Here is a 16,153-nt window from a genome sequence, read left to right as displayed (position 1 = left end):
CGTTTATTGCGTAAGAACGACAAGTGACATTAGTATAAGTTTAAAGCAATCGAAACGAGAGCGCGTTCGACACTCTGATAACTGATTGGTTGGCTTTTTCGCACCAGCCAATCAGAGCGCCACACCGCTCTCGTTTCGTTTTCGTTCATCGTAAAGCAAACTCGTACTAAGGGAACACTTTCGTAGAAGGTATTCTGCCATTATTTTGTAAAGCTGTTCGCACGTTCTTTTAGATGACAACGGTCTGGAGACGTCAAGATAAGTAAATCCATTTATTGTGGTTCGTGAATCCATACTGTGTATTGTACCTTTAGGCTGTTATTCCAATGGCCACAAAAATGGTAAAGGAGCGGTTTCTAAAGGAGCTAGTCCAAGTGTTAGTAAGCAAAAATCAATCTTAAATACCTAAGTACTTTGTAATATAATTTGGAAAATGGATGAAAATCAAAATGTCCCCTTTTCTACCACCGGAACCAGGGTAAAGTTATCATAGGTATGTGTGCAGATTATAATCTGTCTCTGTGATAATTTACTCCAGATCCTTTCGTAGTTTTTGCTTAAAACAGTAAAAAACCCAAATACTTTTTGCAATTATAATATTACTTGCGATTATGGCGCGGTTTTGCCCACTTTACTCGGCTCCTATTATCTTTGCGTATTATATTCAAGCTTATGTTCTATGACCTTCCTCGGTAAATGCACTATCCAACACAATAAGAATTATTTTAATCGGACCAGTAGTTCCGGAGATTAACGCGTTCAAATAAACAAACTCTTTAGCTTTTTATAAGTACATATGTACTAGCGACCCGCCCCAGCTTCACATGGCTGTAATGGAGATATATTATGCATGTATTATACAAATAAACCTTCCTCTTGAAGCACTTTATCTATTAAAGAATTAAAATCCGTTGCGTAGTTTTAAAGATTTACCTAAGCGTACAAAGGGACATAGGAACAGAAAAAGCGACTTTGTTTTATAGTATGTAGTGATTAGTATAGATAAAATTACTGGAATAGTGGAACAAACTAGAATAGTATTATTTATTTTGACGTATCGCCTACCATTATCTACATACACAATACACGGAGATCTAACACAAGATACCTACTTAATGATGTTATCTTTAATCAGTAATGATAGACAATGAGACATCGCTCCTCATTAGTGTACCTTGGAGTACAGGATATTACCATAAGTACGTTTTCTATGGAGTAATAGGATTTGTTAACGTCAAGATTTTGTGCTGTAAATTATAGTGTTATGGTGTATTAGTGAAAGCAAATTGTAGTCTAGTCTAGTCAAAACGGTTCTTTTCTATATATTTTTGTATTAAGACAAAAACGATTTATAATCGTCATATTTTTACGTCAAATAAGTTATTTCTGATACTTAAATTATCTGGAAAAAATCAAAAACAAAGTGGAAATTCATAACAATAATAAGTTCCATATATTTATATAACATACTTTAAAATTATATTTTTAAACATTACTTATAAAAATTAAAAAAACAAAATAACATTTAAAAATATAAAAATAGGAGCCGACCAGTAGCAGGAGCATGGTCCAAGCTACCGGTGGCTCCAAAGACAGAAACCTCCTCACAATACGTGCCGTTTCGAGGAGTACTGCCTTCTGCATCAGGCCCTTGATCCATCCGCCCAACCCCAGCCTCCTAAGGTGGTTGTCGAGGCTGTTGGGTATTAATCCGTTGGCCGACACGACTATCGGCACAATGATAACCGAATCCACATTCCACATGTCGACAACCTCGTGAGCCAAGTCAAGATATTTTATTTAACAATAATTATTATTAGTATATTTTTTATATTTTCTTTTAAAAAATGTTGCCCCACACAAGGATTTTCTCCTGTATCGTATGTCGTTTAAAAACATAGGTACAAGGTGACATGCACATGCAATTTTATTGTATAATAAATTATTTTTGAGTGCGGTACATTGTGCTTAAGTAGGTAATAATTTGTTCTGAAAGAAGGATATAACTAACGAATTCATTGTATCACAATGTAATGAGTTTTTTTTATTAGATAAGCTAGTAATCAAGCAGACAGATCACCTGATGGTAAGCAATAGGCGCCGACACGATGAAACACAACGCAAGCGTTGTTTCACGTCAATTTCTGTGAGGCCGTGGTATCACTCCGGTAGAGCCGGCCCATTCGGCCCGAAGCATGGCTCTCCCACATTTTAAGTTTCACAATATCGGCAGGTTTTAGGGTTTATGTAAGTGTAAGAAGTAACTAACTTGTCACTCAATCGGTTCTTACGACACCCACAAGGAGAACAAAAGTGGTGAATGATCTATTCTCTACTGTAATCATACTATTTATATTAATGTATTTTAATAACAAATATTAACAAAGGCCATAACATCACGATATACCTAAGTAAATAAATTAATGCCATAACAATTCTACAGAATGTATTCTTTGAAATATTTCTGACAGTGATGACCGCCTTCCGTGTAAAGGGTAACTTGATACATAATTCACCAATTTCTATAAATGTTAAGCCATAATAATCATAGCTCCATATTTCATAAAAGGTTATAAATAGTTGTGTAGTTTAATCAAACTTTAATCTTTTTTTTTCTTAAAAAAACGTTTCACCACATTTGAATTTTCTGCTGTGTCGTGGGTGCGTTTACAAACATACAAGTTCACATACACATGACACCCAGATCCTGACAACAACTTGTGGATCACACAAAGAATTGCTCCGTGCGAGAATCGAACCCGCTACACATTGCACGGCAGCCGGTCGCCCAGCCACCGCACCAATCGTGCAATCATAGTAGCAGTATTAGGGTTCTACTAATGATTATCTTGAAGCAAGTACTACAAAGGAAATGCCAGAATGTGATTGTGCACTGTGACACAAAAAAACGGCCCTGTCCAATGATATTATAAGTAAAAAGGTGTAGATAGGTTATAAGTGCTCAGAAACATTACATTACATACATTAAAATGTGGACAATTGGCAAAGTTTTTGTAGCATAGGACCGCAAGATGCAAAATAGAGGGGGCGTGGTTTGTAACGCCGCGCGCTCTCTATAAAATGCCACGCATTATGTTAAAGGGAAATTCAATTAAGACATCTCTTCTTTGTATTGGCTTCATGGTGATGATGTATACTGAACTCGATGATCAATTGATGTTACGTCTTCAACTCGTTTCTGACTGCTAGCTAGAAACAAGGACTTACTACTACTTATTCAATTAACACCAAACAAATCAGGAACGTAAGCGTACTTAGTAATGATGAACATTACTTTAATCTTATTAAGGACAAACTCATTATTCTAGCCACAATATTTTATCCAAAAAAAGAAACATAACCACACAACAAAATTACGTACAATAGCAATATGTTTACCAAAAACTCAACAATACTATATTTTACTAGCATCCGCTACGTTATAGAAAAAATATTAATAATACTATTAAGTGACCTTTTACGTCAAGATGATTATTATTTGTGGCTCATTTCGTGATGTGTGTTACTTGAGTAGACCAACCGTGACCTCAGGGCGGGTATACACTGAGTGGCGTGCCGCCTGTCAAGCCCCATCGTTGGTAAATGCTCGGAAATTAATGTCAGTTAAGGAAATATATGTAGTTCGGTTTGTATTTCAAATAAGGATAAGATGTCGATGTAAAATATGATTGTAGGGATGAAATAAGGAGGTGGGTTAATTTTTTTATGTATGGGAGAGCCATGCTTCGGCACGAATGGGTTGCTCGACGGAGTGATACTACGGCCTCACAGAAAATCGGCGTGAAACAACCCCCTTCCCAACCTTCCCAGTCACCGAGTCCCCAACAACCCTTAAATTCTTAACCCCCAAAAGGCCGGCAATGCACTAGTAACGCCTCGGTTGTTTCAAATGTCCATGGGCGGCGGCGATTACCTACCAGGTGATCCGTCTGCTCGTTTACCCCCTTACTCCATAAAAATTTGCCATGGTGGTCCGAAGGTATAAGACCGCTTCTCATGTATGTGAGCGCGGGCTTGAAGCCTACCAACGGCAAGTAGCAATGTGACTTTTTCCCAGTTATATGCACGTAGTTTTGAGAAATTAAGATTAATAAGACACCACTGACAAACGGTGAGCGAAAACATCATGAGGAAACAAGTGTTTAAAACTTCTAATTATGAGTTTGAAATTGCATTGATTGAGCAAGCATCGCGATTAATACTCAAACATCGTGTATATCACTCTTAACACCTGGGGGCCTACTCCGATTCTCGAATCCGAAGTTTCGTTTAATCTTCGGCCGTAAGTTTTATTGATTTACTAATAGAATTACTTGAAATAACGTTTTATTTTTAATTTTATATCAAAATCTATTTATTTATCTTCATTTCATTCGTGAACGAATGAAATGTTATTAAATAGATTTTTTTGTTCACGAAAGTTCGCAATAAATATAATTGTAGTATGCAAACTGCGAAGTTTTTTCGTTCGTTCGTTGAATTAGAGTAGGCCTGAATCTTACCAAAGAATAGAAACAAAGTCACCATCCCCATATCGACAAGAGCAGGAGAGTATTGTTGTTGAAACATGGCTTCAAGGTGACTTCCAAACAAAGGGCAAGTTGATTGAACTGCTTCCAGCCCGCCCTTGTATTGTTCGATCCAAAGATAACACCGTGAGTAACAAACAAAGCACATTATTTTCTTATTTTTTCATAGCTTCTAGATAATTTTAATTAGTGAAAATGTTCTCACGAATCCACCCTCTCCACCTTTTGTTTTCTCTGAAATTAAATCTATTCATTTTTTTTCTTCTTTCTTTTACCTAAATTGTAATTAGTTTATTTATGATCAGTAAAAATGCATTTTATCTTATAAATATAATGTTTTTCACTAAAAAGGTACCGTTAAAATTCCTGCACAGTTATACTGGTAGGGTGGCTGGGCAGCCAGCTGCCGCGCATGGAGCAAATCTTTGTGTGATCCTTAAATTGTTGTTTCAGGTCTGAGAGTCATGTGTACATGTAAACTTGTATGTTTATAAACGCACCCACGACACAGGAGAAAAACCAAGTGTGCGCCAAAGTTTTGAAAATTATGTTCAATTTGGTTAAATATTATTTCAAATAAATAAAACTAACAGTTGATTGTTTCCCTCCCTGTGTGTAGATAACTTTACAAACTAAAAACTTTTGTAGTTTAAATAGAAAATATGAATTTAAGGCCTTGTCACCAAAAACTGAATGGGGTGATAATTGAGGTCGATTTATTTAGGTCAATACGTTTTATGTACCTAAATCATAAAAAATATGAAACATCACATAATGTCCTCTGTATTAGAAATGATCACAAATTTCAAAATTTGCTGTGCCCTACAAGCTGCGTAATTGTAATAACTTAATATATGGGGGCACGGCAGTGCCCCCGCCAAGTCGAACAAAAAAGCGTTTTTTAATAAGAAATGCATTTTTCGTTTTTTTTTTTTAAATAATTCTTTAATTAATTCTTAACTTCTCAAATTCTCAATAAGAGTTCTTTAAACTTTCCAACCCTATGATGAAAGTTCGCATACTGGAATCACACTATCACACTTTTATTTCTTTAATATTATAAATGTGAAAGTTTGGGGATGTTTGTCCGTCAATCACCCAAAAGCGCTGAAACTACTGAACGGATTGTGATGAAATTTGGAATACAGAAAGGGTACAAGCTGTCTTCGGTAATAGGATACTTTTTATCCTACGGGAACGCGGACAAAGCCGTTGGCAGAAGTACTTATAAATTACTTCACACTTAAAAAAGAGGTGGAACTGCGAATAAAACATAGTTATGCTAATACATAGTGTTATTACAACACGCGTGTATATGGAAACGTTTCGTAACAATCATGAGATAGGATCACACGGTAGCGGAACAAAATGGCGCGTTTCAGTTTAGATAAACATCACATCGATGACGATTTAGAACTACCACTGAAAACTAGAACTTGGTATATTTTAGACGAAATTAAATTCGAAAAATAAAAAAGCCTAGCCTAATAAAATAGCCTAGCGGATAAGCAAGCTGAAGTGGCAGTGGGCAGGGCATATAGAAGAACTGATGGGGTGCTGGGACAGAAAGGTTCTCGAGTGATGACCATGTACCGGCAAGGTCCAATTACAAAGTGGACAGACGACCTGATTAAGGGGGGGGGGGGGAATCATCGCGAGGGAATGACTCTTACTAACTAAAAATCACCGTTCTAAGGAATGTACATACATTTATTTTCTTACTAAAACAAATACTTTCGAAAAAATAATGATTTGAAATATCGCGTGACATCACTTCTAGGTACGTTTTATACGTAGAAATGACGTATTTGCTCCCGCTCTTCATTTTGATTCGTTTTATCTAAGTAAAAAAATACGTGTCATATATATTTTCATAACTGACGGACTGAATAGATTTTTAATTTTCATACTTCGTTATCATCTCTATTCCCTTAATCCAACCAAAAATATTACGTCCACAATAACACATGAAAGAAGTCCTTACAAACTACAGATGGCAGATTAATTTCACCGAGTTGCCTTTCCAAGAATACTTACAAATGATCTTTATAGTCTCTTTGTCTTTGAAGCGCTTCATTTACTTTTTATCAAGATTCGATTGAACTTCTCATCTGTGAAAATGAACGGACTAGACTGAAAGCAATATGATCGACGATTGACCTACCTTTTGAGTTTTGCATTTTTTTTTCTTTTCATCAACCACGTGGACGTGGCTTGCGTCATCTAAATCAAATTGAGGTTCTTTTTTTATGTTTTATCTTAGGCTTTTGTACATTTTTGTTTTAAGACCCTGATTGACAAGAATTTAAAGCATATTGTTCTAGTGATTCTATTTAATTTTCACCATACCTGTCTGCATAGATGACAATGTTTTATTTCATGTAGTTAATTATTTAATATATTTATTTACCTTACTTGTTGATTACATTTTTAAATATTTAATTTAAAATATATATATAAAAAGCAGTAACGGGATTAATCCAAGATACCGGCGGTCAGGGCTCAAGAGAGAGAAATGCACGCCGTGTCCAGAAGTTAAGTACTGCTTTCTGCATCAGGCCCTTGACCCAAATATCTAACGTTAGCCTACTCAGGTGTTGGTCGAGGCACAGAGTCGAGGGTTTTAGTTATGAGGCTATTGGCAGATACGACTATCGACAAAATGATTGCTGAATCTAGTTAATTTATTGTTATTGTTTGAATTTGAATTTACTGGTTGTTAACACAACCCACGCTGCACAAACAGAGTAAGTAAATAAAAATGGTGGGACGCATCATTACGCCATGAAAACTGCATGTTTTCAATTAGCAATGATAATGAGAGTGATAATTTGAGGATTCTCACCTTATTAGATAACATTCACGTACGTAATGTAACATCGTACGCAGAAATGAAATGGCAAATCAGAGAGTAATCTCAATTTGCCATTTCATTACCGTCGTAAAGCACAAATTATGGTAAAATTGCTCGTAAAATATATGCTGTAGCACACACAGTTTGTAGTCGACATTCGTATCAATCAGTACCTGCATGGTAATATTACATTTTATACAATAGCCGGCCATAACTGTCCAGTGAAATGATTAGTTGTGAGTGAAATTTCATACAAAATACTATCAACACCATTTTATTCTTCATCGTCTATATTTTTGTTTATTTCTAACACTTTCTTTTCTTTGGAAATATTGGTTTGTGTTGTGTGTCGGGTTTTAGTTTGTGTTTCATATTTTGAATTTGATTTAGGCTTGTGTTTAACCTTCAGTGGTATTTGTAAGCGATGATTGGTAAGCTGGATTGTTTGCTGTTGAATTTCAATTGTATTTATTATCTATTTAAGGTATACCAACAGTTTTTGTATAAAGAGTATTAGATTTAGATGTACATTTTAGCCACGATCGTCCCACTGCAGGGCAAAGGTCTCCCTAGCCGCCTTCCACGCCTCTCTAATATAAATAATAAAGAGTATTAAGTACAGTAAATACATATAAATCACTTTTGGGCTTATACAGTCGCCAATTACAGGTTAACCAACAATTTTGATAATAAGTGATAACTTAAGACTAAAAGAAATATGCATGAATTTTTAGAAATAAACTATAAGAATCATGACAATCTTCGTTTAAATGTTAATTGTATTGTATTAATAACACCTACTAGTGTACTTTAAATGTTATGTTTGGAATAAAAACTAACCCCTTTCAGTTAATTGCTTTCAAAAGTTTAACAATGTTATTGTAATTAGGTATTTGTCTATCTTTATATATATAATTCTTCTGTACGTGTGTATGTCACTGAACTTCTCTTAAACGACTGGACCGATTTTGATGAATTTTTTTGTGTGTGTTCAAGGGGATCTGAGAATGGTTTAGATTCACAATTTTGTCCGCTGGACAATGTTTTTTTAATTCATTTTTAATTAATTAGTAGTTGTTGATTTTGGAATGTTTTATTGAATACGACAGACGGCGCTACCATCGGAGTGTCAAATATTAATGACGTTAGATATTGTCATAACATTTGAATAATAATTTTCATCAAAATGGTCCAGAATGTTTTTTATTTTTGTTCAATTGGAACTTAATAGAATAGTAGCGATATTGAACTTTAAAGGTTGGATAAGAAAAAGAAAAATGCTGTCTCCAAATTATACCAGATTATGTTCAAGTAGTAACTCATATTACATAATTTTTTTGGACGACACATTTGTTGCGCTGACCGGGTAATTGGCGGCTTTGCAACGTGTTTCACATTGCTTTTTTTAAGCGGGGACTATTATCAAATTACTTATCCCGCCTTGAGTGAGGCGAGAGAGAGTACAGACTCGTACTGACTAAAAACCACCCCGTTCCTATTCCCGCTTTTTGAACCGGAGCACCGGGAATCCCGCTATGTTTCACATCACTAAGATGAAGAAAATATGTTAAATATGTATAAACAGTTCATCATCATCATATCAGTTATAACACGTCTACAGCTGAACATTGAGCCTCCTCCAATGAGTTCCAGATAGGCCGGTTGGAAGCGACCTGCATCCAGCGGCTCCCTGCGACCTTAATCAGGTCGTTTATCCACCTTATGGGTGGATGACCTACGCTTTGCTTGGCAATACGCGGTCCCCACTCGAAAGCCTTGTAATTAATATCCTATCTATATCCAAACTCTGTGGATTAAAATCGATTATAAACTATGGACGAGGTACGGACTACCTACCGGGTTACTGGGGCTCCGGCTAGAAAAACAGGAGTAGGAACGGGGTGGTTTTGTCAGTAAGAGTCTGACACTCCTTCTCGCCTCGCCCAAGGTAGGAGAAGTAATTGGATGGTTTTCCTCCCTTTAAAAAAACTACGGACGTAGAAAATAATATGAAACTGTTTTATCTTTCCAGCGCAACATTTTGAGCTGATTTACATCACCAAGTGTCTCCTGTTCGTGGGTCTGTATGCTACCAGCGTACCACACATTGCGTCAGCTAAATTCACTTTGAGTAACTTGTTCGATTCCACGCTGTCGATGATTCATCCTCTTGTCAGTGCAGGATCTGATCGATGTGAGTATTTTTAATGTATGAAAAAAATTTTTATTCGTTGTTATTATTTGTATTCGTTGTGTCAGGCCTTACAATCTGAGTTTATTTAAAAAAGTGACGCGTGCGATTTTAGCCCAAGTTATGGGTTCATACATTCTCTTTATAAGATTTTTATTTTTAAATTGTGCCCCCTTATTAAGATTTTCTCCTGTGTCGTGGGTGCAATTTCACACACACATGACACATCCAAAATAACAATTTGTGGATCACACAAAAACCCACTACACATTGTACGGTAGCTAGTTGCTCAGACATTCATCCATCCAATTGCCATTGCATGGATTCTAGGAAATTACAATTAAATTGACCATATTTATTTAAAGTTATCATGAATCAGATACGCTATGTTACATGTTAAATAAATGGTAGTATAAAAATGTTTGATGCGTTCATGATAAAACTAGTTTTTATCATAATTACATACATTAACGTACATGGACCCGACCATTTCATTTTAGACTAGCTTGCCTCTTGAACTTAGTTTCACCTACATACTTTTACAAGTAAATATAATAAGGAGATTTTCAAATTTGGGATTTAAATAATTTTAATGCAACGTCACGCCTTTTATCCCCGAAGGGGTACGCAGAGGTGCACATTACGGCACTATACCATGTACACCCACATCTCACCATTTTGTGCTATAAGTTCCTTGTAATAGGGGTGAGCGTATTGCTGGGGACAATTCCAAGCCCAGTAATACTTTTGCCTGACCCGGGAATCGAAACCGAGATCCAAGGGATCTCCGGCAGTCACACTTGCGATCTTTCGACCGACGAGACAGGCAGGCCGGCAGCAAATAATTTTAAACGTTTCATAATCGTTTCAAGCATAGTTTCATGACGTCATACGAATACAAATTTCTCTGAACTCCTCCAAGAGAAATATCTACGTTCCTATATTTGCTTAACTTAAAATACCCTTGGAAACAGTTAGAAGAATCATAAATCAAAAGAAATAGAATTAATACGATCCCAAAGCATACCTGTAAAAGCTTCCATACCACAAGGAAGTGTAATAGGGTGTCTGCTATTCCTTGTTTACATAAATAATCTCCCCAATTATATCAATGAGTCATGCGTATTATTCGCCGATGATATCTCTATTTTAACATCATGTGATAACAATATAAACTTAAATCAAAAACTTACTTCTATACTAGACACTACTACACACTGGATGAACGAACACAACCTAGAAATTAACTTCAATAAGACAAAAATAATAACCTTCCACCCTCGACAAAAAATACCTATAACAATAAATTTCGATTACAATGGATCAAAATTAGAAGCAGTAAATAAATTCACCCTTTTAGGCCTTGACATAGATTCACACGTAGATTGGAAATCGCACATTCAAAAAATAAGAACAAAATTGTCTAAGTTTTCTTACGCCCTCCGTGAAATCAAGAAGGCAACAGACCTAAAAACGGCTATAGTAACGTATTACGCATACGCATTTGCGTGGCTCAAATATGGAGTTATTTTGTGGGGAAATAGTACCGACGCACCTACACTATTCACTCTGCAGAAAAAAATTATTAGAATATTAATGAATATCAAGGAAACAGACTCATGTAAACCCCATTTTATAGACCTCAGAATATTAACCCTGCCTTGCCTCTACATACTCGAAATTTGTAAATTTGTACGTAACTACCCCCAATTCTATTCCAAAAGAGGAGATATTCAAAATAAAATTACACTCAGACATGAAAACAGACTAAACATACCCACTTCACGATTGAAAATGCACTCTTCTGGTACACATGTTATGTCCATTAAAATATACAACAAGCTTCCGGAAGACATAAAAAATATTGCCAAAAATAATATATTTACTAATAAATTGAAACAATTGCTAATAACTAAAAGCTATTACACTATTGACGAGTACTTAAACGACAAATTTCAATAACAAAAAATCTCTGACATAAAACAATAGATGACATTTTTCATTTTTCATTTTATATTTAATCTTTAATTAGTAACTTGTTTTTATATCGTGAAAATACTATTAAAATGATTAGGTACACTATTGTATTGTATGTATTAACTTTTAGCCTAAACCTATATATTATATTTATAAATTTTAATTTACTATTAATTTAAAGAAGCGCCTTCATCCTCTCTCCTAATAAAGTGTAATTAAATAAATTGTAAAAATCCACTTTGCTGTGCCCGACAGGGTCCATAATTGATTCTATGTTTAACATACCAACTGTTTTTATGTACACATTATGGCATGCAATAAAGTATTGAGTATTGAGTATTGAGTATTGAAGAAAGTTTTGATGGTTTCCGTCGAAGTTAAATTCGATTGAACATGAACTTGACCAACCAGAAAAGTAGTTAATATTTTTCTTTAATTCCCAAATCGTTTCGTTTCGATAATCGAATCTGAAAGTTTGATTATTAAGACGTAGTGAGAGTGATTTGAGTGGACAAGACACCAAGAAGTATGACAATAGACGCTTGATCAGCAAAAAGCAACTCTAGTACCTTTACAATAAAGTTGTTTTAAAACGTGCCGATGGTTGTTGAAGTAAATATTGGCTGGTCTGGCACCCTTAGGACTAGTTTTCCAGTTATTATTATAAAGTAGACATAACAATGTTGAAGAAGGTTTTAGTGCTTTGTTACAATTGTACAAAATAAATGGTAAAGTTTGAAACTCTGGGCCCCTAGGGACTTATAAGGAATTTCAGTATTTGAAAGGTAGAATATCGAAACGTTGAGGAATGAATTAATGCGTAAATATTATTTTTTTATAAAGATACCGTTGCCCGACACTAGGATTTTCTCCTGTGTCGTGGGTGCGTTTACAAACATAGAAGTTCACATACACATGACACTCAGACCCGAAACAACAATATATGGATAAGACAAAGAGCTTCTTCCGTGCGGGAATCGACGGCATATAATAATTTATTGGCATACATTTTACAAGATTAAAATTATTTTGCACAATTAGCTGCCTACATTGAATAACAAAACATCAATAAAATGATTATAGCAAATAACTCCATGTTTCAGGTGAAACGCTAAAAAGCTTTTTAGGCATAACATACGAGCAGATGCAGGTGAAGAACAAAACGAATTGGTATGACGTCCTCAACATAGACCTGGTCACTAAGAATGGAAACATCAAGTACAATCTAACCGCAACGAGGAGAATGAATCGGTTGATGGCTCGAGCTCAAACCATAGTCATACTGATCCATGGCTTCATGGAGAGTTCCAACGGCTGGATGGTCAATGCCATAGCACCAGAACTTCTGAAGAAGTCTATGTACAAAGTGTTTGCTCTGGATGGAAGGAAGATCATCAATTTGGAGTACTTCAGTTCGTCTACCAATGCGAGGTTTATGGGAGAGATGCTTGGCAGTTTTTTGGGTGATGTTATTAAAAGTGAGTACAATATTATGAGACGTTTATAAAAAAATCTAGATACATATTTGACTCTCTCTCTCTTTAGTTGATTAGATTGCTTATGAGTGAGCTCTATCGGCTGATAAATCATCGTTGTTGCTCACCAAATTTAAATTTACAAGTATAAAAAGTTTAAGCTCAGAACAATTGCATGGGACTCAATAATGTAGTAAACTCGTCTTTGTCAGCAAATTTCTTTTTTGGGTTGATTTTTCGCGTCAGATTTATTGGTGGTATAATTTTAATTTAATTATTAAGACTTTTTCCATTCTTAAACTTTCAGACTTAAAATGTATTCTATGATGAATAAAAGTTATCTGTTGATTGAAAAAACGATTCTTAATTAAGTATTAAATACCTTTAATTATAACGTTACAGATGGTGAAGACCCATCCAAGATCTACATCATAGGACACAGCTTGGGATCTCATATCGCAGGAATAGCAGGCAAGAAGGTGTTTGAGGTGACTGGCAGGCGGATTGGTCGAATCACAGCACTAGACCCAGCTGGGCCTTGCTTCAGTAACATCAGTGATAGTGGAAGACTTGCGAGGACTGATGCGGAATACGTTGATGTGATACATAGCAATGCAGGCATATTGGGGTTCAAAGCGCCTGTAGGTAAACGATGAACATTTTTAATGTATAATTTAGATAGGTACGCACAACGCTCGTTGTGTTTGGCTTATGACTCAGGTGAATGAAGGCCCAATCCCACTTATATTGCTTGTGATATTTCTGGTGTCTATGGGAGGACCAATTGCCTTCTATCAGGTGGTCCATGTGCTTGTTTGCTCCCCAACATATATAAAAGGTGTTGTTGATTACCACGAACAACGGTGGAAACGGACTCAGCTATGATTTTTATATGGAAAGATGCGTATTATGGATGTGTGCTATGGATGGCTTCCCTACTATCGACATATCGCATAATTATGCTGCGCATCTTCATCGTATATCTTATTATCAGTGGAAACGGTCACATAGTATCACATAACTAAGCGCTATTACATCTTCGTAGCATAGCTACAAAGCGCATCTCTGGTGAAAACTATGTTTAAAAAGGAATAAGATGGAAGCCAAACACATCCACAGCAACGAGCATAGCATTTCTCTGGTGGAAAAGCACTCGGCTCATCATTTAAGATTAATGACAATTGATATCTTCATTATCTCATAAGAATTTGATGATTATATCTGTACGTACATTTTTAATAATCACCCTTATTGCTACGGGCTAAACATCATTTTTAAAGCCTCAGCAGTGGAGAGACTCCATTGAACAGGGTATTAATGTGCAGTGTTTGTTAATGCCCTGCCTTCTTTTGTTTTAAAGTAGTATTAGTGATGTGCATACTTGTGAAGTAGGTCCTTATGGGACTTCGTTGATAGCCACTCGTCTCTCTGAAAAGTTATTATGGTAAAGCTTAGGAATTTTTATGGTATAAGCTACTTTTCTTTATACTTTGCAAAAATATCCAAGAGATAGTTTGGATTCATTTTCTTAATATTTTTTGAAATTCCAATAGTTCACTTTAACTGATTTTGATGAGTGGTACCATACCATGGTTTATTGGAAATCTTTAATCTCTATTTACTTGTAAAGCTGTAAGCGAAAATTATAAATGAAATTATTAATGTGAAAGTTTGTTCGTTTGTTTCCATGTTTGTCCGTCAACCGGATTTCGATGAATTTTGGTATACAAACAGGGTATGAACAGACTCGAGTGACAGGTCGCTGACAGAAGATAGTACTATATGTTCCAGAATATAGCTGTCTTATTGTAATTAATTTTAACCAGAATTTATATTTTTCAGGACATAAAGACTTTTACCCAAACGGAGGTATCATCCAGCCTGGTTGCTATATTTCTATATGTGACCACAGCAGAGCTTGGGAATTGTTTGCAGAATCTATTGCATCACCTAAACACTTTCCAGGTAAATGAAATTTAGTTCTAAATGGTGCAGTTTTTTTACGTTTTGCACTGATATTTTTCAACTAGTTTTAGCTCCTTTTTCATTAATATTTTAATTTTTTATATAATAACATAATAATATGATTATTTGCTATTTGCTTATTTGCATAGATACTAATGCATAAAGCTGAAGAGTTTGTTTATTTTAACGCCCTAAGCTCCGGAACTATTGGTCCGATTTGAGTAATTCTTTTTGTGTGTAATAACATATTTATGGCAGGCCGGCTAGAAATATCACGCTATACCGAGTGGAGTATTCCATGTCTATAAAAATCATTACTATAAATAGGAAGGTTTCGTAATTTCGTATCATTTGCTTTTGCAACTAATAATAATAAGCATTAAGCTCAGCCATTGGCGAGTATGCGGCAGATAGATAAGAGCATTTGGGAACTAATGACTAGCAATTAGATTAGCTGGGAACCACTCATAACTATTTGACATTATAAACACTATTTTAAGTAATCCGTCGACTCGGAGCGTTCCTTTAATTCCGTTAGAACACCAAAACGATATGATTGAAAACGAGTGAAAAACTGTCCAAAGCAATCTCAAAATAATACATAATTATACTCTGATTCAAAAATATAAATTGTGGCGAAGCACGTTGATGTTCGAGGATTAAATAAAAAATAACATAACCCTCCTTCTGGCGCAGTCGGGTAAAAACGAGGTCTCCTATCATGCAAGAACTACGCAAGAGAAGTTTGCGCACAATCGTGCGCAAACTCATAGACATATAACTCTATTATTTATTAGGTTTATTATTTATTATTTATTAGACATATAACTCTATTATTATTATTAGTTATATGTTAGGATTTTCTACTATAACTACCATCTCAAACTGAATTTATTTTACAGCACGTAGATGTGAAAATTGGACAATGTTTGGAGAAGGCCGGTGTTCCAAAAACGAGATATCCTACATGGGCTTGGAGTCAGATAACAGCAACCCTGGGGTATACTTCCTCACCACGAAAGACTCTTTGCCCTTTGGTATGGGTTCCGCAGGCAGTGGATAGTGTGAACTCTGGAATAAAGCTTTTAATACAAATTATTTGTTTTAATTTTGCACTTTTTTAATGCTGCACATCTAATAT

General features: G+C 35.4%; 1 protein-coding gene across 1 annotated transcript; it reads left to right on the top strand.

Annotated features, from left to right (window-relative positions):
• The first annotated feature begins 7,553 nt into the window (after positions 1–7,553).
• Positions 7,554–16,107, top strand: LOC118267690 (lipase member H). Its single transcript, XM_050694048.1, has 6 exons — positions 7,554–7,640; positions 9,437–9,598; positions 12,676–13,050; positions 13,450–13,692; positions 14,890–15,012; positions 15,915–16,107. The coding sequence occupies exons 1-6, from the start codon at positions 7,631–7,633 to the stop codon at positions 16,073–16,075; spliced, it is 1,074 nt and encodes a 357-aa protein (XP_050550005.1). The 5' UTR covers positions 7,554–7,630; the 3' UTR covers positions 16,076–16,107.
• The last annotated feature ends 46 nt before the right edge of the window (positions 16,108–16,153 follow it).

The sequence above is a fragment of the Spodoptera frugiperda genome, chromosome 6, assembly GCF_023101765.2.
Source record: "Spodoptera frugiperda isolate SF20-4 chromosome 6, AGI-APGP_CSIRO_Sfru_2.0, whole genome shotgun sequence".
Taxonomy (NCBI): Eukaryota; Metazoa; Arthropoda; class Insecta; order Lepidoptera; family Noctuidae; genus Spodoptera; species Spodoptera frugiperda.
This window is presented reverse-complemented; position numbering and strand designations above follow the sequence as displayed.